The sequence below is a fragment of the Trichosurus vulpecula genome, chromosome 5 (assembly GCF_011100635.1).
Source record: "Trichosurus vulpecula isolate mTriVul1 chromosome 5, mTriVul1.pri, whole genome shotgun sequence".
Classification (NCBI taxonomy): Eukaryota; Metazoa; Chordata; class Mammalia; order Diprotodontia; family Phalangeridae; genus Trichosurus; species Trichosurus vulpecula.
Genome location: NC_050577.1, coordinates 27,824,211 through 27,845,245, shown reverse-complemented (window position 1 = coordinate 27,845,245; position 21,035 = coordinate 27,824,211). Strand labels below are relative to the sequence as shown.

Sequence of the window (21,035 nt, the reverse complement as noted above, 5' to 3'; positions counted from 1 at the left end):
TCAATATTTTTATAAAGTTCTCTGTGTTTCATGGGTAGCTCTTCAACAGGCAAGTTACAGGAGGACAGAGACAAAAGTCTCACTGGATAAGGTGTAGAGATGGTTGCAATGTGAACCAGGAGAGTTTAATTAATAGCAATGAGACCATGGATACATGGAATAACTTAAAGCATCTTTAGGTGGATTCTCCTCCACCTTTAGGCAAGCATACAAAGAAAATTATACAACAATTTCTAAGATCATATTCCAGATTTAACATGGAAACTCCTATATATTAAATGTCATCTTTGAAAACTCTATACCATTTCAAAGTTAATAACTCGCAATAAAATCTTTTGAAATTAAAGCGAATTTTGTTATTAAAAGCTTACTTATTTTAATTGGGCCATTTTTAAACCACTGAACATGAACTTCAACCTTAAAATATTGTTCTTAAGATTATTTAATGAAAATTATCTTACCTTTAATACAGAAGTCATGAACACAGACAGGCCCATCAGAACAAAAATTAGTAAGCCCGTAACTCGCTGTTCCCGGATTCCCAAAAACTTAGGTTGTTCACCTGGAGCAGAACATTCAGATTCAACTTTTAAGCTGTTTACATGACTTATGGACAGAACTGTTGCAGCCACAAACCATGGTAGACCCATAACTGAGCAAACGCCCAACATCACACCAACCATGAGCAAATCCAGATGATATCCAGCTCCTTTCTGCAAAGTCAAGCAAAGGTTTCTCATATTCTCAAGTGCCCACCCAGTTTAGGAAAATATTTTCAGTAACAAATCAAACAACTTATTTTTATGCCAGAACCATGCTGAAAATATTAACAAAATAACTCAGATCTCACTTACTAAAGTAGAAAGAAAATTAAAATTACCTTCAATTTATGTTCCTTTCGATTTATGATGACTGCTGTGATTTGCTGATCCATGAAAATGAGGATAGTACAAAGCAGTGCTGGAATAGCAGCTATTAATAATGTCCACCATGGGTTATCGCCCAGTGGGCTGATGATCCAACCCCTCTCTTTATGAGTAGGCTAGAGAGGGAAAAACATTTAAATAATAAAGTAAAAAAAAAAAGTTTATAGGTCTCCTCCCTCTAATCCATGGAAGTATTTCCATGTTTCACTAATGTTTGCTGAAAGAAAAGGCTAGAAGAGCTTTATTGTATCAGAGCATGAGGCACTGTCTGAGAGGGCTCTGGGTTAAAACAGAGAGCACTGTGCTGGGCCGAAAGCTGAACACAAACTGTCTAAATATCAGGACCCCGGCTCTCTGATGCCATTTATGTCTATTGTACCCTGGGCAAATCATTCAACAGGCCCAAGTCCACTTCCTCAAGTGAAAAATGAAAGGATTCAACTCCCCATCTCTGAGGTCTCCTCTAAAACTCTAGGGCCAACGTGAGAATGGTGAAAATCTGGGCAAGGTCTGACCTAGGACAGGACAACAAAGGGCGGGGGGCAGCATTTAGGGGCAAATCATCAGCTAACAAACCCTGTTATCTCAGGGGTAGGGAACCTGCTGCTTCCAGGCCACATGTGGCCCTCCAGGTCCTAGAGTGCAGCCTTTTGACTGAGTCCAAATTTGACAGAACAAATCCTTTTATAAAGGGGATTTGTTCTATGAAGTTTGGATTCAAAGGGCCACACTTAAGAACCTCAAGGAAGGCCTTGAGGCCACAGGTTCCCCACCCCTGCTCTTCCCTTACATATTGCAATATGATTTATTTAAAGCAATAATTTTTAACATTAACTATGTGTTCAGAGGAGCGCTATGCTCTAGTTCTGGCATTAAGGGATCTTGAGGGATGTACACACACATCTGTCTATATATGCTTTAATTTCCTAATAGTTTTTGTGGAAATCACTTTCCCTCCATGAAAATACCAGTGATTACAAATTGGAAAGTAAGTATTTTACTTATTTTTATGACTTCCAAATTCCTGAAATTTTCATGACCTCCAAAAAGATTTCCCTTACTAACCTAAACCCAATAATCAGCATGACAATGGGGATGTGCTTGCAAACATTTTATACTTTACAGTCTACAAATTACTTTTATTTTGGAGTTATTCCTTGTCTTTTCTCCCTAAATAGAATATAATCTCCTTGAGACCTTTAAACCCCCAAGGTAACACCCCAGTATCATAAAATCACAGCACGTTAGATCTAGAAGGATGTTCAGTAGAATGCAAAGAAAATGCCCTGGGCTCTGTCCTTCAACACATTTGTCATGTAAAGTCTTTATTTTAATGTTATTTATTAAGGTATTAGTAGACCCTTAACACGGCCATAGCTCCATAATGGCAGAGGCCGCATCTAATCTACACTCCTGCTCATAGAAGATACTCATGCTTTGCATATAACAGGTACTTAACTAAATGCACTCTCTCATTTTACAGATTAAAAAATAAAGTTAAATGGTGGTGTAGTCATTGAAAAGATGTAAAGTCTGAGGACCAGACATTAAGTCTGGGCTCTGTCTGCCACTTAAACAGAGGCCCAGAGAAGATTATCCGTGAAATGAAGCACTGGACTTGAGCTCCTTTCTAGTTCTAAATCTGTGACCCTACAGATTTATTTTTATAAAAGTCATGGCTATTAGCAGCCTTACGTATTTCAAACATATTATTAATAATAATTGCTAATATTTAGATAGATCTTTAAGGCTTAGGAAGCACTTCTAATATATACGGTTATATTGATTTTCAAAACAACCCTAATAAATAGGTGCTATTATTACCCCTATTTTACAAAGGAGGAAGCTGGGAGAGGTTAAATGACTTACCCAGCTTCACACCACTATTAAATGCCTTGAGTAGGATTTGAATGCAGGCCTTCCTGCCTCAAAGTCTGACACCCAATCTCCTACACAACTTGGCTGCCATAAATCTAGCTGGCAAATAGTATTGTCTTACCATGAATGAACAGATATCTATTTTAAGGCATTCTTTTTAAAGGTCATTTAGTATAATGAGATGCCAATTAAATACATGGAAATGCTATAAAGAAAAAAATTTTTAATTTAATTTCACTTTAAATTAACCTATGTTTCTTATAAACTAAGGAAATGTAGCTTAAAATAAATTACGAAAATATATCCAAATATGTCTGTCTGTCTGTCTGTCTGTCTCTCTCTTTACAAATTTACAATTTGTAAATGATCTTCACCATTCCACAAACAAAGATGAAGAGTCTGCTCTGCTCGCAGTGCCAGGGGGCCAGCAAAAGAATCACGCACAGTCCTTGCACTGCAGGAGCTAAAATTTTATTGCTGGGCACAGTGCAGATGGCCTAAAAAGTGAGTACTACAACGGGAACTTCTGAGTGCAGAACATTGAGGTGCCTGGTCAATAGGAAGGGTCATGAAAAGCTGAGAACACAGAAAAACCTGAGAGGTGCAGAGAAGGCATGAGAAGGCATTCTCCTTCAGATGTGCCTGTGCATGGCCCCACACCATCCACTGCCAGGCATGCTCCTAGGCATGCCTCCCCCTGCTTCCCCTCTCTGTGCCCTATTAGCTGGTCCCTCAGCCCCTTCTTAATCCCCCATAGGCCCTTCTATCCCTTTAGAAATACACTGTGTTTTAAAGCCCAAGAATAACAACAAAGGCCACAGTTCCTCTTGTGGCTTTTACACTGCTCATCGATAGCTATTTACACAAGGACAAATCCTCACGCATGTTTGTGTGCATGACTCTTACCTCAAATTTCTCAGGAACATGAAGTTTAGGAGAAGGAATACCTACAAGGTAGTCAATGGCAACCATAGTTACTATCGTGAGAAACACAGCAAAATCACTTATCGTTGATCGGACCTAAAGTAAAGGCACCAAATTAGTGTGTAAATGTAGTAGATACTATGCACTCTTCCCAATTAACTCATAGCAGTCACAAATCATAAAATGGGGAGGTGAAAAGCAAATTGGCTAGGAGTGAGGAAAATATTTGTGAACTAAATAGCAGACATCTAACTATATATGTAACTGAATTACCTTTTCTCATAGATTCTCCTGCTAATAAGTAAACTCAGAAATAGCCACAGACCACATATATTCACTATAAACACAACATTCCTGGTTCTCTTTTAATCTTTGACACAAAAATGATTAACCTCAATACTGGTTCTAATTTAAATACAAATTAATTTTTTTTTAACAACCGACATATATTAAACCCCTAAAGTTGTATTCAATTACCTTGGTAGGAAAATAACGCTTGGTCTTAAATTGCTTCAGGAATGATGAGAGAAAAAATGTTGTGAAGAATAAGATGACGCACCAGAAGAGCACATCAGGAATATAGGGCCCATGAAGACCACAGGCTGGGCCCAGGAAGACACCATGAAATTCTTGACATTTCTGGAAAAAAGGAAGAAATTCTGGCTCTTTTAGAGTCAACTAAACTTGGTATTTGCTCCTACCTTTTTCCAAACAGTGAAAGCATGACTGAATTACCCATCAAGCACAGTCAGCTGGAGCCGAGATGGTTATTCTGGAAGCAACTTGGCATTAACTGGATTTCTCACTAAGCTGTTTTTCACTAGAGGCAGGTACTCAGGATAAAAAAGCCAGGTCAAGCCCTCGCCGGCAGGAAGATTGAGGACAGGGAGACATGCCAGGAAGATGTCTTCCAATGGCAACACTCACATTAGAGGGCAACTGCCAGTCAGGTCACCCTTTCTTCTTTCTGCCTCACCACAACACGAGGGAGAATGAGCAAGAGAAAAACAACAAAGCGGAGGTTTCTGAGCTGCTCAGAAAAGCCAACTACAGGAGGAGCCTCTTCTGAACTACCCGTCGACAGAAGGGATGCACTGGCTGGGTTGTGAAGGAACAATGAGATAGAGATTCTAAAACGAGAGCCAAGCCAAGGGCCCTGACTCAGCTTTCTTATGTCTCTCACCACCACAGGGTAGAAATGGTGAGCTGGCATTACTCATTGTCCACTGTCACTCTCTACCAGCTCAATTCCACTCCATTCTATAGTTATTCACATGCTTTGTATTACACAAACTTGGCTGTTTCAAAATACTTTGAGCTGCTTTTAGGATCAGTAAAGCTGCCCCAACATCGGCAAGAAAGATGTCTGGTACACCCTGCCACCAAAATTTCTTCAAAAAGTAAACTGCATTAGCTGAAACTTTTTTTTAAAAAGACTACTAACTTTACTACACTAAAAACTGGCTTTAAAAAATGGAATGCCGGGGGCAGCTAGGTGGCACAGTGAGTAGAGCACTGGCCCTGGAGTCAGGAGGACCTGAGTTCAAATCTGACCTCAGACACTTGACACACTTGCTAGCTGTGTGACCTTAGGCAAGTCACTTAACCCCAATTGTCCTGCCCTCCCCTTCCAAAAAAAAATGGAATGCTGATTTCAAAAGTAATGATTTCAATAAATAATTAAGGGCCAATGCTTCATTCCAAAGTAGACGAAATATACTAGACCCACCCACATTCTGCCGGAGCTGTACCATAATCCTTTTAACGTCTGACCCATCCTTCTCTGAGGAATTTCTGACAAAGGCTGATCTCAAGTAAGGACTAGAAAGAACTCACTCCTATGACTATGAGTTTCTATAGCAGGGCCTTTACCAGAAAACCTAGAACAGTCTAAAAGAAATGAAAGTGGTGGTGTTCATGCCTGGGAATCTCCCTAGTACATCAGGAAAACCATAAACAAGTTCCCTAATGAAAGGTCAATGAGCAAGATGTAAGCAATGAGTGGTAGGGGCCAGTGCCATGGCCCAATCCAGTGGAAGTGGATTTTTGGTCAAAAGACCATTTTAATCATTATTACATTCTATTTTTGTGGTGCTTTATAGTCTACAAGCTGCTTCCTTCACAATATCCCTATGATACAAGTGGTCCAAGTATTATTATCATCATCCTGATTTCAAACAGGAGGAATCTGAGTCTTAAGGCAAGGTGAAGTGGCTTGTCCAAAGTCAGGAGGGCTGGAGCTTGAGCCCAGCCCCAAATAGAGACCAGTAGGGCAGCCCTCTGTCCGCTGCTCTTCAGTCCCTCAGTTGAGCTACAAAGTGAGACCATTCTTCTCGTCGGTAATACTTTCATTAGCTGTCTGCCTGAGGCTCATCTAGTTACTGCTTTTTTCTCCCTTTACACTTAAGTGGTTTGTAAGAAGATGATAAACTTTATTTGACTCTACAGCAGGTTCAGAATCAATTCCAAACCCTTTGGCTACTACATCTTCTAGTTTTCTAAAACCATTTCCACACAAATTAGAAAAGCCAATGGAGGTTAATGAGAATCAAGCTGTCATGAAGTCAGAACTAACTTGCCAAAGGAATAGTCTTTTTCAAGGTACTCACTTTAACAGTGAGGTTGCCCCATGGAATCGTCTGTGCTGACTGATTCATCTCTCTCCATTTCTTGAGCGTTTCATTGCTAGGATTTGGAGGCTCAGTACACAAGCATCTAAGAAACCATTAAAGGAAATGCTTTCAGTTCACATGTTTAATTTTGAAATTTAATTAAATTAAGAAGACAACATGGCAATATTCAATATCTTAATATTTTTACCACAAACAAATCCAAGGGGAAAATATATCTTACACTACTATTAAAAGATAACAGAGAACATGGTCTTCATTATATATAATTTAACATAACAAACACAAACACTGACTCAAAATATATACATAATAGAGAAAGGATAGTTACAGAAGCCTCTAAAGAGGATTGTTTTCTAAAAAGAATCCAGAAAATAACTGAGACCTAAAGCAGACGATCTACAAATGCAGCCCAATCACAGACTAAATAAATGCAAATCCAGACAGAGGAGTTAGTGCTGGGAGGAGAGACTATATCCTAAAGGGCAGAGGCAGAGGGGGAGGGGGAGGTCAGAAAGGAGTAGATGCCAAGCGCGCAGGCGGACGGTGAGTACAAAGGCACGGGGAGAAGAGACCAGGAGCACCAGGAATAAGGAAGAGAGAAGGACAATGACAATCTCCCAAGGGTGAGCAGGGAAGCAGTATCCAAGAGAGCTGAAAAGATGCATGGAGACAGCCATACATGACTTTAAAAGCTAAACAAAGGAATTTCATTGGACCCTCGAGGCAACAGGGAAACACTAGAGTTGACTGAGAAGGAGCCAAAGGCTGAACTTGAAGCAAACTTACTTTGGCGGTAAGTGTCCGGAGGTGGGAAGAGACCTGAGGCAAGAAGAGCAATCAGGAGGCTGTCCCAATCACACAAGAGAGAAATGGGGGCCTTACGTAGGCAGAGAGATGCGAGAGTGGGTAAGGAGTGAGAAAGAGCAAAACGGGCAACTGATCGTGGATGAGGGAGAGTGAAGAGGTCAGGACAATGCTGAAGTGAAAAACCTGAAAGACTGGGACAATGCTGGTGGTGCCTCCAACAGAAACCAGGAAATCTGGAAGAGGAGAGGATTTAAGGAGGACGATCGTGCTGGACTAAAGGCAGATCACCCGATTCCCACCTACCTAATGATGGCTGACTCTGCCCAGTAATAGGGGGCTCCATCTGCTGACAAGAAGCCTTGTTACATTTTCTGTGTATACGACTAACCCCTAATGTTTGTACCCATGTCTTTGACTGTTGCAGATTAAGTTCCCTGCTTTGTGACCACACCCTGAACTGTTTTGTAAAATGCCCAACGCACCTGTGTCTCTCCTGCCTCCCCTTACACACCTGCTCACCCTTTCCTAACATCCTTCCTTGTGGTTAACAGCCCACTTAGGAGCATAACCCCATCCCTAGCTGAGTACCCAAAACTTGGGTACAGAAGTAAGCCTCTGTCTTATCTGACATGGCTAGTGCTCTCTTGTCTAGGAGAACCTCTGCCGCCTGAATTCTTTCCAGACAACCCATCTCCGAACATCATCTACCTTTCCACTTAACTCCAGCAAAAACTTGAGATTTGTAATATTGAAAAGACTTTTAAGTGACCAGAATTTCTTCCACACCAGAACTGCACAAAAAGTCAGGCATAAGCCCAGGGACAAAAGGAAAGTGAACAGCTACAAAGACTGTGGTGTCACAGGCAAACAAGGCAGCAGCCTCCCAGCACAACCACAGGCATGTGTAGCCTAAAGGCTATGGATCCTGAGACTACTATGGAGGCCCCTGGGAGTGGCAGTGACCAGAGTGGCACCAAAGCACTCAGAACTGAGACAGCTCAACTAAGGGACTCCAAAGTTCCCAGCATTCTGCCCTGAGAAGGCACAAAAAGCAATACAGATACAGCGTGACCAACCTCAAAGATCTAGGGGAAAAAAGGAAAGAAAAGATAACAAAAATATGTATGACTGGAGATGACCACTGTGTAGATTCATTTTCTCTGATCAGGCTTATTCACTGTAAGGAAAAGATGTTTTATTAGTGGTGGTGGTGTTGCTGCTGCTGCCTTTATTAAATAAGAAGGGGTTAAGAGAAAAGGGATACACGGTAGCAACAGAAAAGGAAATAACTGTACACATATGGGAATATAAGAAAGTTGAGAAGGAAGCACAGACAAGGAGAGATGTGAAGGGAGCATGTGGAATCATACTTCTTTAAAAGGACATCAAGTAGATATAAAATGGAGACTCATGATTTAAAATATAATTCTCCTATTTGTGTTCTGCTGTATACAAGGAACTACTTTCGTTTTTGGCGTTTAAAGGCAAAATAAAAAATATATAATTAAATTTTAAAATGGAGGGAAAGGAGGGCAGGAGTGGAGACGGAATGTCACTGGGACATTTATTTTGCAATGTCCAGTAGACAAATGGTAATACAGAACTAAAGTTCAGGAGACATATGGGGACTATATATATTCTGGGAGTCCTCTGCATAGAGATGGTAATTAAACCCATAGGAACTGCTCAGGTTACTAAGAAAGAAAATAAAGAGGAAAAGATGGCCTAGGCAGGACCTTGAGGAACACCCACAGTTGGGGAGAAAAAAATGATGTAGATGATGAGCCAGCAAAGGAGCCATAGAAAGAATGATCAGACAAGTTAAAGATGTGGAGGCAGTAACTGTAGATAGCTTTTGCTATCTACTGACTGAGAAAGAAGGAATAATGCTTAAAAGGACAGTAGGGCAGGGTTGGTTTTGTTTTTGTAAAGGACAAAGGATATCTAGGCATATTTAAAGGCAATAGGGAACCAGCACATAGGGAGAATATGAAAATTGGGAGTCGGGTTAGTGAGACCGTAATCACTGGGCATTATGGGTGAGGTGGAGAGGAGTGGTAAAGAAGTTCACCTTATCAGGTGTCACCTCTTTCTCAGAGATTGGGGGAAAGGAAGCATGACGAGAAGATGGTATCAAGAGGTTCTGAGAGTAAGAGAGGGGGAGAAAAGGTACTCACTTTGAATGGCCTCGATTTTTTCAGCAAAGTAGGAGGTGAGGTCTGTGTTGGGGAAATGTAGGTTAGGTTTGGCTGAATGAACATAAGGGGGCAAAAAAGAAATTAATGGGAGAAATTTGTAATGGGAATTCCAAGTAGCAATGAGGTCAGTGAAAAGCAACAGCCAAGAAAGATGACCACAGAAGAAGTAAGTCAACAGTTAGAACGCTAGGAGGCAATGAGCCAAAACAAAAACTAGGTCACATATACGTTGATAATCTTTAAGGGTATTGCTCCCAGGACAGAGAAAATGAAAAATAAATTAGAACATTATTATACCCCGGAAAAAATCAATTTAAGGACAAATAACCCTATGTATTTCAATAATCCCTGAAGGCATCACTATATTAAAACATGGAAAAATAATTTACATCAGAGTGGTCATCAGAAGTCATTAACACAAGTTTACATTTCATTCAAGGGGGTGGGGCCAAGACAGCAGCTGGAAAACAGAGACTTGCGTGAGTTCCCACCCAGGTCCCTCCAAACACCTATAAAAATGGCTCTGAACAAATTCTGGAACTGCAGAACCCACAAAATAGCAGAGGGAAGCACGGCTCCAGCCTAGGACAGCCTGGATGGTCGCGGGTTAAGGTCTATCACACAGACCTGGGAGCAGAGCCCAGCATGGGCCACACAGACCAACCAGCCCAGGAGCCAGGCACCCTGAATCAGTGAGCTGTGGCAATTACCAGACTTCTCAACCCACAAACACCAAAGACCACAGAGAATGTTAGTGGGAAAAGCTTCTGGGACAGAATGAAAAGAGTTCCCAGTTCAGCCACCACCAAGGGGGGCGGGGGGCAGCAGAGATGGTGCAGCTACAGAGCTACAACTGCAGTTGCTTCAGGTCCAAGGCCCACCTGGTGGGAGGAATTAAGTGGTGGATCAGAGCAGGAGTGCACAGCCTCCTTAGATCTGAGTCTGGTCCATGTTGGCAGTTCTTGGGGGAGGAGGAAAGGAGGAACGCTGGTGTGGCAGTGCTTATTGTGTAGCTCTAAAAACAACAGCGTGGCCCCTCAAACTTGGGACAAAGTACTCTATACTCTACAAGCAGTCATACCCCGACGAAAAACCCAAGGGTCAAGTAAGTTGGTTGGCAACATGGCCAGGCAGCGAAAACAGACTCAGATTCAGACTCAGACTTTGGAATCTTTCTTTGGTAACAAAGAAGATCAAAACATACAGCCAGAAGAAGTCAACAAAGTCAAACAGCCTACATCAAACGCCTCCAAGAAAAAACATGAACTGGTCTCAGGCCACGGAAGAGCTCAAAAAGGATTTGGAAAAGCAAGTTAGAGAAGTAGAGGAAAAATTGGGAAGAGAAATGAGAGTGATGCGAGAAAACCATGAAAAACAAGTCAATGACTTGCTAAAGGAAACCCAAAAAAATACTGAAGAAAATAACACCTTAAAAAATGGACTAACTCAAATGGCAAAAAAGCTCCAAAAAGCCAATGAGGAGAAGAACACTTTGAAAGGCAAAATTAGCCAAATGGAAAAGGAGGTCCAAAAGACCACTGAAGAAAATACTACCTTAAACTTTAGACTGGAGCAAGTGGAAGCTAGTGACTTTAGGAGAAATCAAGATATTATAAAACAGAACCAAAGGAATGAAAAAGTGGAAGACAATGTGAAATATCTCATTGGAAAAACCACTGACCTGGAAAATAGACGCAGGAGCGATAATTTAAAAATTACTGGACTACTTGAAAACCATGATTAAAAAAATTGCCTAGACATCATCTTTCAAGAAATTATCAAGGAGAACTGCCCTGATATTCTAGAGCCAGAGGGTAAAATAGAAATTGAAAAAATCCACAGATCTCCTCCTCAAATAGATCCCAAAAAGAAAACTCCTAGGAACATTGTTGCCAAATTCCAGAGCTCCCAGATCAAGGAGAAAATACTGCAAGCAGCCAGAAAGAAACAATTTGAGTATTGTGGAAACACAATCAGGATAACAAAAGCAGCGTCTACATTAAGGGATCGAAGGGCTTAGAATACGATATTCCGGAGGTCAATGGAGCTAGGATTAAAACCAAGAATCACCTACCCAGCAAAACTGAGTATCATGCTCCAAGGCAAAATATGGACTTTCAATAAAATAGAGGACTTTCAACCTTTCTCAGTGAAAAGACCAGAGCTGAATAGAAAATCTGACTTTTAAACACAAGAATCAAGAGAAGCATGAAAAGGTAAACAAGAAAGAGAAATCATAAGGGACTTACTAAAGTTGAACTGTTTTGTTTACATTCCTACATAGAAAGATGATGTGTATAATTCATAAGACCGCAGTATTAGGGTAGCTGAAGGGAATATACATATATAGAGAGACAGAGTGCACAGGGTGAGTTGAATATGAAGGGATGATATCTAAAAAAATAAAATCAAATTAAGGGATGAGAGAAGAATGTATTGAGAGAGGGAGAAACGGAGAGATACAATGGGGTAAATTATCTCACATAAAAGTGGCAAAAAAAAGCAGTTCTGTAGGAAGGGAAGGGGAGCAGGTGATGCGGGAATGAGTGAATCTTGCTCTCACCAGATGTGACTTGAGGAGGGAATAATATGCACACTCAATTGGGTATCTTACCCCACAGGAAAGAAGGAGGAAGGAGATAAAAAAGGGGAGACGATAGAAGGGAGGGCAGATGGGGGAGGAGGTAATCAAAAACAAACACTTTGGAAAAGGGACAGGGTCAAGGGAGAAACGTGAATAAAGGGGGATAGGATAGGAAGGAGCAAAATACAGTTAGTCTTTCACAACATGAGTATTGTGGAAGGGCTTTACATAATGACACGCATGTGGCCTATATTGAATTGCTTGCCTTCTTAGGGAGGGCGGGTAGGGAGGGAAGAGGGGAGAGAATTTGGAACTCAAAGTTTTAAAAACAGATGTTCAAAAAGAAAGTTTTTGCATGTAACTAGGAAGTAAGATATACAGGCAATGGGGCATAGAAATCTATCTTGCCCTACAAGAAAGTAAGGGAAAAGGGGATGGGGGAGGGGTGTGGGGTGACAGACAGGAGGACTGACTGGGGAACAGGGCAAAGAGATTACATGCCATCTTGGAGTGGGGGAGAGGGTAGAAATGGTGAGAAAATTTGTAATTCAAACTCTTGTGAAAATCAATGCCGAAAACTAAAAATATTAAATAAATAAATGAATGAATGAATAGATGAATAGATGATCCAAAAAGAAATTTTCATTCAAGATACTGTTGACTAAGGCTGGGAATGACATAAAACACTTTAGGGAAACCTTAAAATGTTAAATCTGTCAAATTTAACTATCCAAGAAAGCTTAATAACTAGAAAGCTTTTTAACTTTTTAAATAACACAAATAAAAGTATCTCTTTCCAGTAATAGGCTAGTAGGTTATATGAAATAGAATTACTGCTTTACCTATGCATAAAACTCAATGTAGTTCAAAGTCACATGATTCTAATTCTAGTTTAAAACTTAAAGTAATTTTTCTCCATGAAATATACAGGTAGTTGTTGCCTTTGGTCTAACAAATACCCCCTCCCAAAAAAAAAGTTAACTCTCCTATCATATTTATTATATCAAGAGGTCTGAACTTCTCCCATTTCACCAATATTCTAGTTTAACCTTAAATAGAGATTATCACAAATTCCAAAGGTGATAATGATGCCCTTGGGGTTACAATACACACACTGCACAGCCAAGATTGATTGATGGAGAAATCAACAAGACAGCAGGAATGAAAGTGAATGCCTCTGGGCTCTTGGACTTTACCAAGACATAGCCATAACTATATGTAATGTTTTTGCAGCGTTTAGGAAAATACAAAAATAAGTGTAATACTTATGTTACAATACACTATATGTTTAGAAATACAGTTTTGCAATCAACTGTATTTAATTTTAATAGTTTAGAAAAAACATAGCTAACAAAATTCTTGCAGATCACAGAAGGTCCACAGCAGATCAATTTGGCAATAAATTCTTTTGTCCTATATCCCCATTTTGTATATTACATCTTGTTAGTAGCAAAGCCAGGTCTCTTAACTTTGAATTAAAATTAAACATGAGATCTAATAAATAAACAAATTAAGAGAAACACTTACGAATAAGATGTCAGTTTGTCTAGGTCGTTGTGCATATTAAAAGCATAGACTTCTCCTAAATGAAAGAGCTTTTCCAATGCTTCATAGATAAATATGATGCAAATAAGAGCTGCAAAGGCCTCTTCGGTAAACCGAGTGATGTAACACACAAGGCTGCTTGCATCTGTTGCTACCAAGACAATGCACAAGAAGGCAGTCCAGAGACCAATGCTGGTCCGTAATGATAGATAGGAAAGACTGTAATCTCTGTTTAAAGAGAAACATGCACACATGCAGCGCAAGTCAAAACCAGCACTTTCTCTCATATTCTTAAAAATATGTGACCAAAAAGGCACAACATCAAATTAAACATCCTAAGAGACATTGAATAGGCAACAAATGGAAATAAGGAAATGAAATCTTTTCCTCATTTTGAGGCTGTCTTCCTTCCATTAACAAACTTAAGATTTATTTTTGCATAAACATTCATACAAAAAATTGACAAGGAGTATATGTATAAACTGTAGATGCTTCAAAGAATATTAAATTTAAACATTTAACAAATCCTAGTTTTCAGAGTTTGAAAATAATCCATGAAATCTATGTCCTCTTAATTTTAGAAAACATTACATAAAGCTAAAAGAACTAACACTTACTTGCAGAATTTAAATAATATTTTTTCAAATACAAGAACTGGTCCTGTACTTCCTAAGATTGTAAGTGGCTGCCCAGAAAACAATGAATAGGCGATCCCAGTTAACGATGCTCCAAAGAGAGACTCTATTGCACTCTGGTTTTGGGGAGAAAGCCATAAAAACAAATGCATCATAGATATTCCATTAATCTGCTATAAGCATAAAGGCATCTGGAAAGAAAATCTGAATAAAAATATTAATCAAACAAATGATACCATCATTTATAGTAGTACAAGGTACAGTCAATATGAAAAAAACCTAAAATATTTATTCAATAGAACATGCCAGATCAAAAGAAAAAACTGTAAAAAAAAAAACTATAGAATATTAACACATGTAGGGAAATGTGCCTTTCCTCCTACATATTACAAATGATCATTCTTCCACACACCTGAATTAAAACTTAATATAATGTCCTATACCAAACGTGACACCATTCAAAAGTTTTTAGCAAAAACACTGACTGCTACACTAAGGCATTTTTTATCTAATAGACAAGCAAAAAAACAATCTAGAACCTAACTCTTCTTTGTTACTTGAAGTTTATGATTTTTCAATGAAGAGCTATGCTGAAACTAAAATCCTCAGTATAAACTAATCAGGGAAAAGTCAGGGAAAAGAAAATTTTAATAATTTTCTAATAATTTTTCAAGATTTTTTAAAATTTTAAAACAATAAGTTATCTTTTATTATTAAAGTTTGTAAAAAGAGAATAAGCCATAAAAAGTAGCCAACCTGCCTTAAAATGAAAGCATGCTAACTTAGGGCCACTATCAAAGTATAACTGGGGAAGTGACAAACAACTACTCAATAGGAAAATATAAGAAAAGACTGGAGTTAATTGCTCACCAACACCCCAATCCGTCATTAAATTGGCCTAACAACAGTATGAGAAGACTAGAATTAGGAAGGAAAATAACTGTAAGAAAAGTAAATTTGGCTCAAATTGGATGTCCCATGCAACTGCAATACAACCTCTTTCAAAACTTAAAAGTGATCTTATGCTATGGAAGCAAAATTAAACTATTAACTCACACCTGGATTGTGTCCACAGGCAAAACTGTCTCAGGGAGTAAGCATCATATGAACAATAACAATTTTAACTGTACAGTGTGTAAATGTTTCACATTATGAAATAGAACAATATATTTTGAATTTGTCCTTGAGTTCTAGATTAATACTGAACTGTCTTAAATTCTGCTGAAATGCACATTTGTTAGAACCAACTTATGCAGTAGTACATGTGATAAGAGAAATACAAGCAAAATGGCACCTGAGAAGAGAAAGCAAAGACAGTACAGTGATGGAGTAGTAAGATGGTAGCAAACAGAAGGAGTCAGGCACCAACTCCTGAACTCTTCTGTGAGGGTCAACATATAAAACTCCACATATCCCATTCACATGAATGTTTTCCCCCTTTGGAGATGTATGCATGAATGTATCTGTTTATTTTGGCATCCTTCTGCCCACAAATCTCACCTTGCCCTCAGGAGGGCTGGGTCCTCAGTTTGAGTCTGCTCCATGTGCTATGCCACTGGGTTTCCTATTCTCTCTCCCCTAGGTCTCCTACTTACTTACTTCGATTCAAATCAACCAGACATACACATCAGTCATGCCAATGTCAATTATACTCTCATATACACAATACTCATTTCTTTCCATTCCAAGCCAGATCTGTGCTCACTTCTCTCTCCCTACAACTACCTTCCACTCCACCACTCTACAAAACCTACCAGCACTGGAGGCAAAAGTCCCTTCAACCAACAACGATTTTTTTCATCCTCTATGTCCTTGACCTAAATGAACCTGGTTCTTCCTGGAAATAATTTATACTATACTTCCTCTTCCCATTGATAAGGCAATTTTATCCAATCCCCCCAAAGAGAAAAGAAATCTGCTCTGAATTATCTGTATGCCTTTCAAAGTAAAATATGACGCTCTCTCTCTTTTCATCATTTCAAGTCCACAACATATTTCTGTCTGTGTTCTTCAGATCAAATCTGTTGTCAATGCTGTCTCCTGAGTCATTTCCTAACACCTTTCCCAGAAGACTTCAGCATCATGTCCACATGGCTCCTTTTTCCTTTGTCCACAGCAGTCAACACTGGAGTGATTTCAGTATTTAGGCTAATGAGCCTTAACAACTCATGGTTCCTGAACCTCCTTACTTTGCAGACCTCCCAAAGTACTCTACAACAACTAGTCCAACTCTCTGAACTTTCTCAATTGTAAAAGACTGCTTCCACATCTCCAAGACCTCCAATTCTCCATGCTTATCTATCCTCTCTTCAACCTATAAGCACTATGCTAGATGCAGAACACAAAGAAAAAGTGAAATGGAAAAAAAAACCCTTCTCAAGGATTTAACAGGAGAAACATATATAGATTAGAACAGTACTGAGCACATAGTAAGTGCTTAATAAATGCTTGCTGATGACCATATATACAGAAAAAAACATAAACAGAATAAATAAGAAGTAGGTAAATACATGGTAGTTTGAGAGAGAGGGTACCAGTCAATAAAGGGGGGCTGAGGGGAGGAGAGATCAGGAATTGCTTCACAAAGGATTTCACTGGCTCACACGGATTTAATGGTCATCTTATTAGGCTGCTGATTCTCAAATCTACCTCTCCTGCTCCTACCTCTCTAGTGACTTCCAATCTGCCACCTCCAGCTGCCTTTCAGAAGTTTCGAACTGGATGTCCAGGAGACATCTGAACTAAATATGTCGAAGACAAAACTCATTATCTTTGCACTATACCAGGGATGGGGAACCTACAGCCTCGAGATCACATGTGGCCTTCTAGGTCCTTTAGTACTGCCTTTTGACTGAGTCCAAGTTTTACAGAATAAATCCCTTTATGGATTTGTGGATTCAGTCCCCACCTCCCCACCCCTACCCTATACAATCCTCACCAACACCTTCCCTATTACTATAGAGAACACCATCATCTTCCCAGACCATATCATCCTGGACTCCTCACTCTCTCTGCCAAGGCCTGCAAAATACACCTCTGCAACATCTCTGAATATAACCCTTTCTCTCCTCTGACACAGCCTCCACTCTGGTGCAGACCCTCATCATCTCATTACTGGACTATTTCAATAGCTGCTGGAGGAGGGGGGGTTGTGCCTGCCTCAAATCTCTCCCCACTCCAGTCATTCTAACTGGTCTCCCCTGCCTTTGGAACAAGGGTTACCTGGGTTTAATTCTGAATATTTTGATAACTGTATTTCACTATAATTGGTGTCCACTGTAATTCTAGCAGTACTACTTAATACACCTAGAAACATTATTCTGAGAAGGGGCACATAGGTTTCCCCAGACTGATAGAGGGGTCCATGACACAACAAAGGTGGCTCTGAACAATCCTCTCTCTCAGCTTCTCTACCAGGTTAATCTTTTTAAAAGCACAAACACAACTTACACTTTTTTGCTCTGATGTCTTCATTCACGCTATTTCGTCTAGAATGAACTCTCTTGCCACAACTACCTATCCAAATCTTACCCCAAGGCCTAGCTCAAATACTATAAAAGGATTCGCTATCACAGAAGTCTGACATTATGTGTCTTTCCTCTGGATTCCTACCAATCATCACCTACTTCCCCATGGTGTGCTTATATGTGTACACGTCTTAAGTCTTTGACTAGAACATAAGATCCTTTAAAAACATGGGACTAAATTACTGAATAAAGATGAGGAAAAGCAGCAATAAGGAAGCCTTGTATATTTCGAGATAATACCCAAAAGAAATATATACATCTTAGTCAACATTTACTTCCTCTTTTGGAATGTAAGCCCTTTGTAAGTAGGGATTGTTTCATTTTATTGCGTTTGTATCCCCAATACCTAGTCCAGTACCTCCCGCAAAATTAGAACCTAATAAATTTCCGTTGATTGACTGAATACCAACTATCCGAAAAAATGTAGCTTTTTAAACAATTAAGGCAAAACAAATGAGATGTTATGATATTCTAAAACAACTGTTTAAAAATTGATATTTCAAAGAAAAAATTTGTCATTAGGTTTATTTTCATAAGTCTATGTAGTACTACACTTAAAAATTACTTATAAAACCATCTTTTTTTAAGGAATCAAATTTTTAGCTTTTGTTACATTTCAGAATTTCATCAAAAATAAAAATAAGTTTTATACCAACGGTAGATTTAACAGTAGAAGAAACAATAACTCACAGTTCACAATTACAAACCCTCACATTCAATCAAGTGCCAAAAATAATCAAGATTTCCAAGGCATTAGATATAGATTAAAAGATACAGTAGAGTACACAATAATCAGCTATAGTATTACCAACAAAAGAAAAAACATATCCATTTCTTTTTGTCATATCAAAAGAAGTTTTTAGTAAACCGTTCTTCCCTTGGATTAGCTTTTTTACATTTAGATTAAATAGCAATATAGTTTAAGAAAGCACCATTGCAGGACCCAGTGTTTCCACAAAATAGGCCAAGGCCAACTAACCAGGTCAAGCTTATCCTACTTCAGAAGGCCTCAGAAGATGGAACACCACTCTTACATTTCTCCACCCACCTCCCACCACGGCTCTCCCCAGCCCCCCACCCCCACCCCACCTTACCCCACCACCACCCCAAACAAAGATAATATAAGCCCTTTCTCAATTTATAAAGAAAGCCATTCAACCAGCAAGCTAGGACAAACATTTGATTTTACCTCCACTGTGCATCTTCTCCTGTTCACATATGTTCCCCACATTTTCCACAGCAATTACCTTTAGGGGAGGTCTGCTTTGGGGCAGGTTAATCAAATGCTGTGGGTAAACTCTTCAAATACAAGTGTGAATAGATGAGACAAATGCACAGAGACACTTGCCTCTGAGATCTAGAAGCCTGGCCACTACCATTCTTTGTACTCACTATTCTGCCTTCTGTAGCTTCTCCAAGGAGCCCTCCAAAAGTGATTACAGGAGACATACAGGCACAGTATAGGAAAAGAATCGAGGCCAGGCACTGCAGGCTTAATGCATCCTTGAAGTCACTCAAGAAAAAAGGTGCTTTCCTTTTGATGTCAAGTATCAAACCACCAAAAAGCCTAAATAGGTGAGATGAAACTCGTCAAACTGTACACTGAAGGATTCTAGCTAGTTTCAACTCATAGTATGGACTACACAAGATGGCCAGTGCCCATTGCTTGTCAATAGACTTTAAAATCATGATATACATGGAAGAAAATACAATAATTTAGTCTAGTTTGAGGATGACAAGGGTTTTTAGAACGCTGGTTACATTATATTTGACCCAAAAAAGAGACACATGAGAAGTTACAATATCTATTATGGGCTACATACTAAAAGATTGCAGTCACATCACTTAATAATTGATGAAATCCTAGACACAAACGTATATGAGAAGTAGATGTACAATGCCAACTTGAATATGCAGGGCTCACTCCCACCGACTATATTCTATAAATACCCTTTTTAGACACTTAGAAACATTATTTTGAGGAACAGCCTCAGAATTAATCTGAAAGGAATTTTAATCTCATTCCTCGGTATTAAATACACTATATCACTGTGTACGCAGCGAGGCATGGAAGATGCTGAGCTGTCTCTGGAGCCTGGAATACCTGGGTTCAAACTCTACTGACACACAGTGGTATGTGGGACCCTTCCGTGCTCTGGTCAGGCTCTAAGACTGTAAAGTGCTGACAAGGTGCCTCCCTCCTCCTGACTGAGGCTCCTCCACCGGGAGTGAAATCTAGAGCAATAATATCTCAGGTACAGTTTCTTCCCCTATCCCTGTTTATAAAGGTCTAAGTAGGTATTCTGCAGCATGTTAGGGGGAATTTGAGAAAAGTAATTGAATATTTTAGCCAGTATAATGAATTAATATACATTTTAAATACATGAAGAAAAGCACTGCAGTATGTTGCCACATAAAATTATAAGCACTGGGATACGTTTAAATAATTCACTCTATATTCAAAATAGTTCCTAATTTCTCTGTATATAATAAAATGAAATAAACATGGGAGAAAGATTTTGGTTGGTAAATGCAACATTAACACTTACATACCAAAGTCATGTCATTTAAAATGTTGATGTCACTCTTAAGCCTTTAGGAAACACACCCCTTGATACTGAATAAAATTTTGTGACTAAAGAAGCTTGTCCATAAAAGTTTACTATAACATTTTCAAAGGATATGTCATTACTTCAATTATTGACAGTGATAATACCAAAGGAAAGAAATGCATTAATAGACCAGATTTTCAGGTATGTGTAGTTTTTTAGCACCTTATGTGATTTTCTCCTTCCCCAGCAATTTTTCCTTTGTTGACTGTCTTTTCCTTAAACTAATACTAATACTGGGTCACAGTCTCTGAGCAAACACTGACCAACTACAAAGGTATTATACAAAGGTAATATACTTCAGGATATTACAAAGTAAACCTGCCAAAGATTAAAATTCACATAGATAGGGCAAAAGTAATTTACATAGAGATAATTTTAAAACTGACTACATCATAAAGTTGGCTAAAGTAAGGCTCTAAAGCCACTTGGGTCTACGTGTCTGGCCATCATTGCGTCCTCTGTGGCCACTATTCAAAGAGCCAAAAACTTGTGATATGCCTTGGCCAACTCCTGGAAAATGGTTCCAAGAACTCCTTGGGGAAAAAAAAACTTTCCAAGTTTTAGTGAAAAAGGAGTATCTATCTAACTATCTATATGTGTCTGTCTGTCTATCTGTCTATCTTTCTGTCTATTTGTCTTTCTGCCTGTCTATCTATCTACGTACCTATCTACCTTTCTATCTATTTACAGCACTTCAGGCCATTTACCAAAATCTCTAACAGCTGCTCTATGGAAAATGCTTTACTAAACAGATTTTGAGGATTCA

General features: G+C 39.1%; 1 protein-coding gene across 2 annotated transcripts in view; it reads right to left on the bottom strand.

Moving 5' to 3' along the window:
* Positions 1-21,035, bottom strand: part of SLC4A7 (solute carrier family 4 member 7) — a 78,135-nt gene that overhangs the window by 24,052 nt on the left and 33,048 nt on the right. For both annotated transcript variants that reach the window (XM_036759028.1, XM_036759029.1), the window contains exons 11-18: positions 19,050-19,224; positions 14,113-14,246; positions 13,478-13,723; positions 6,338-6,443; positions 4,206-4,367; positions 3,711-3,824; positions 881-1,042; positions 462-713 (exon numbers count right to left, since the gene is read on the bottom strand). In XM_036759028.1, the coding sequence (XP_036614923.1) occupies positions 462-713; positions 881-1,042; positions 3,711-3,824; positions 4,206-4,367; positions 6,338-6,443; positions 13,478-13,723; positions 14,113-14,246; positions 19,050-19,224 (1,351 nt within the window). The remainder of the gene's footprint in view (positions 1-461; positions 714-880; positions 1,043-3,710; positions 3,825-4,205; positions 4,368-6,337; positions 6,444-13,477; positions 13,724-14,112; positions 14,247-19,049; positions 19,225-21,035) is intronic.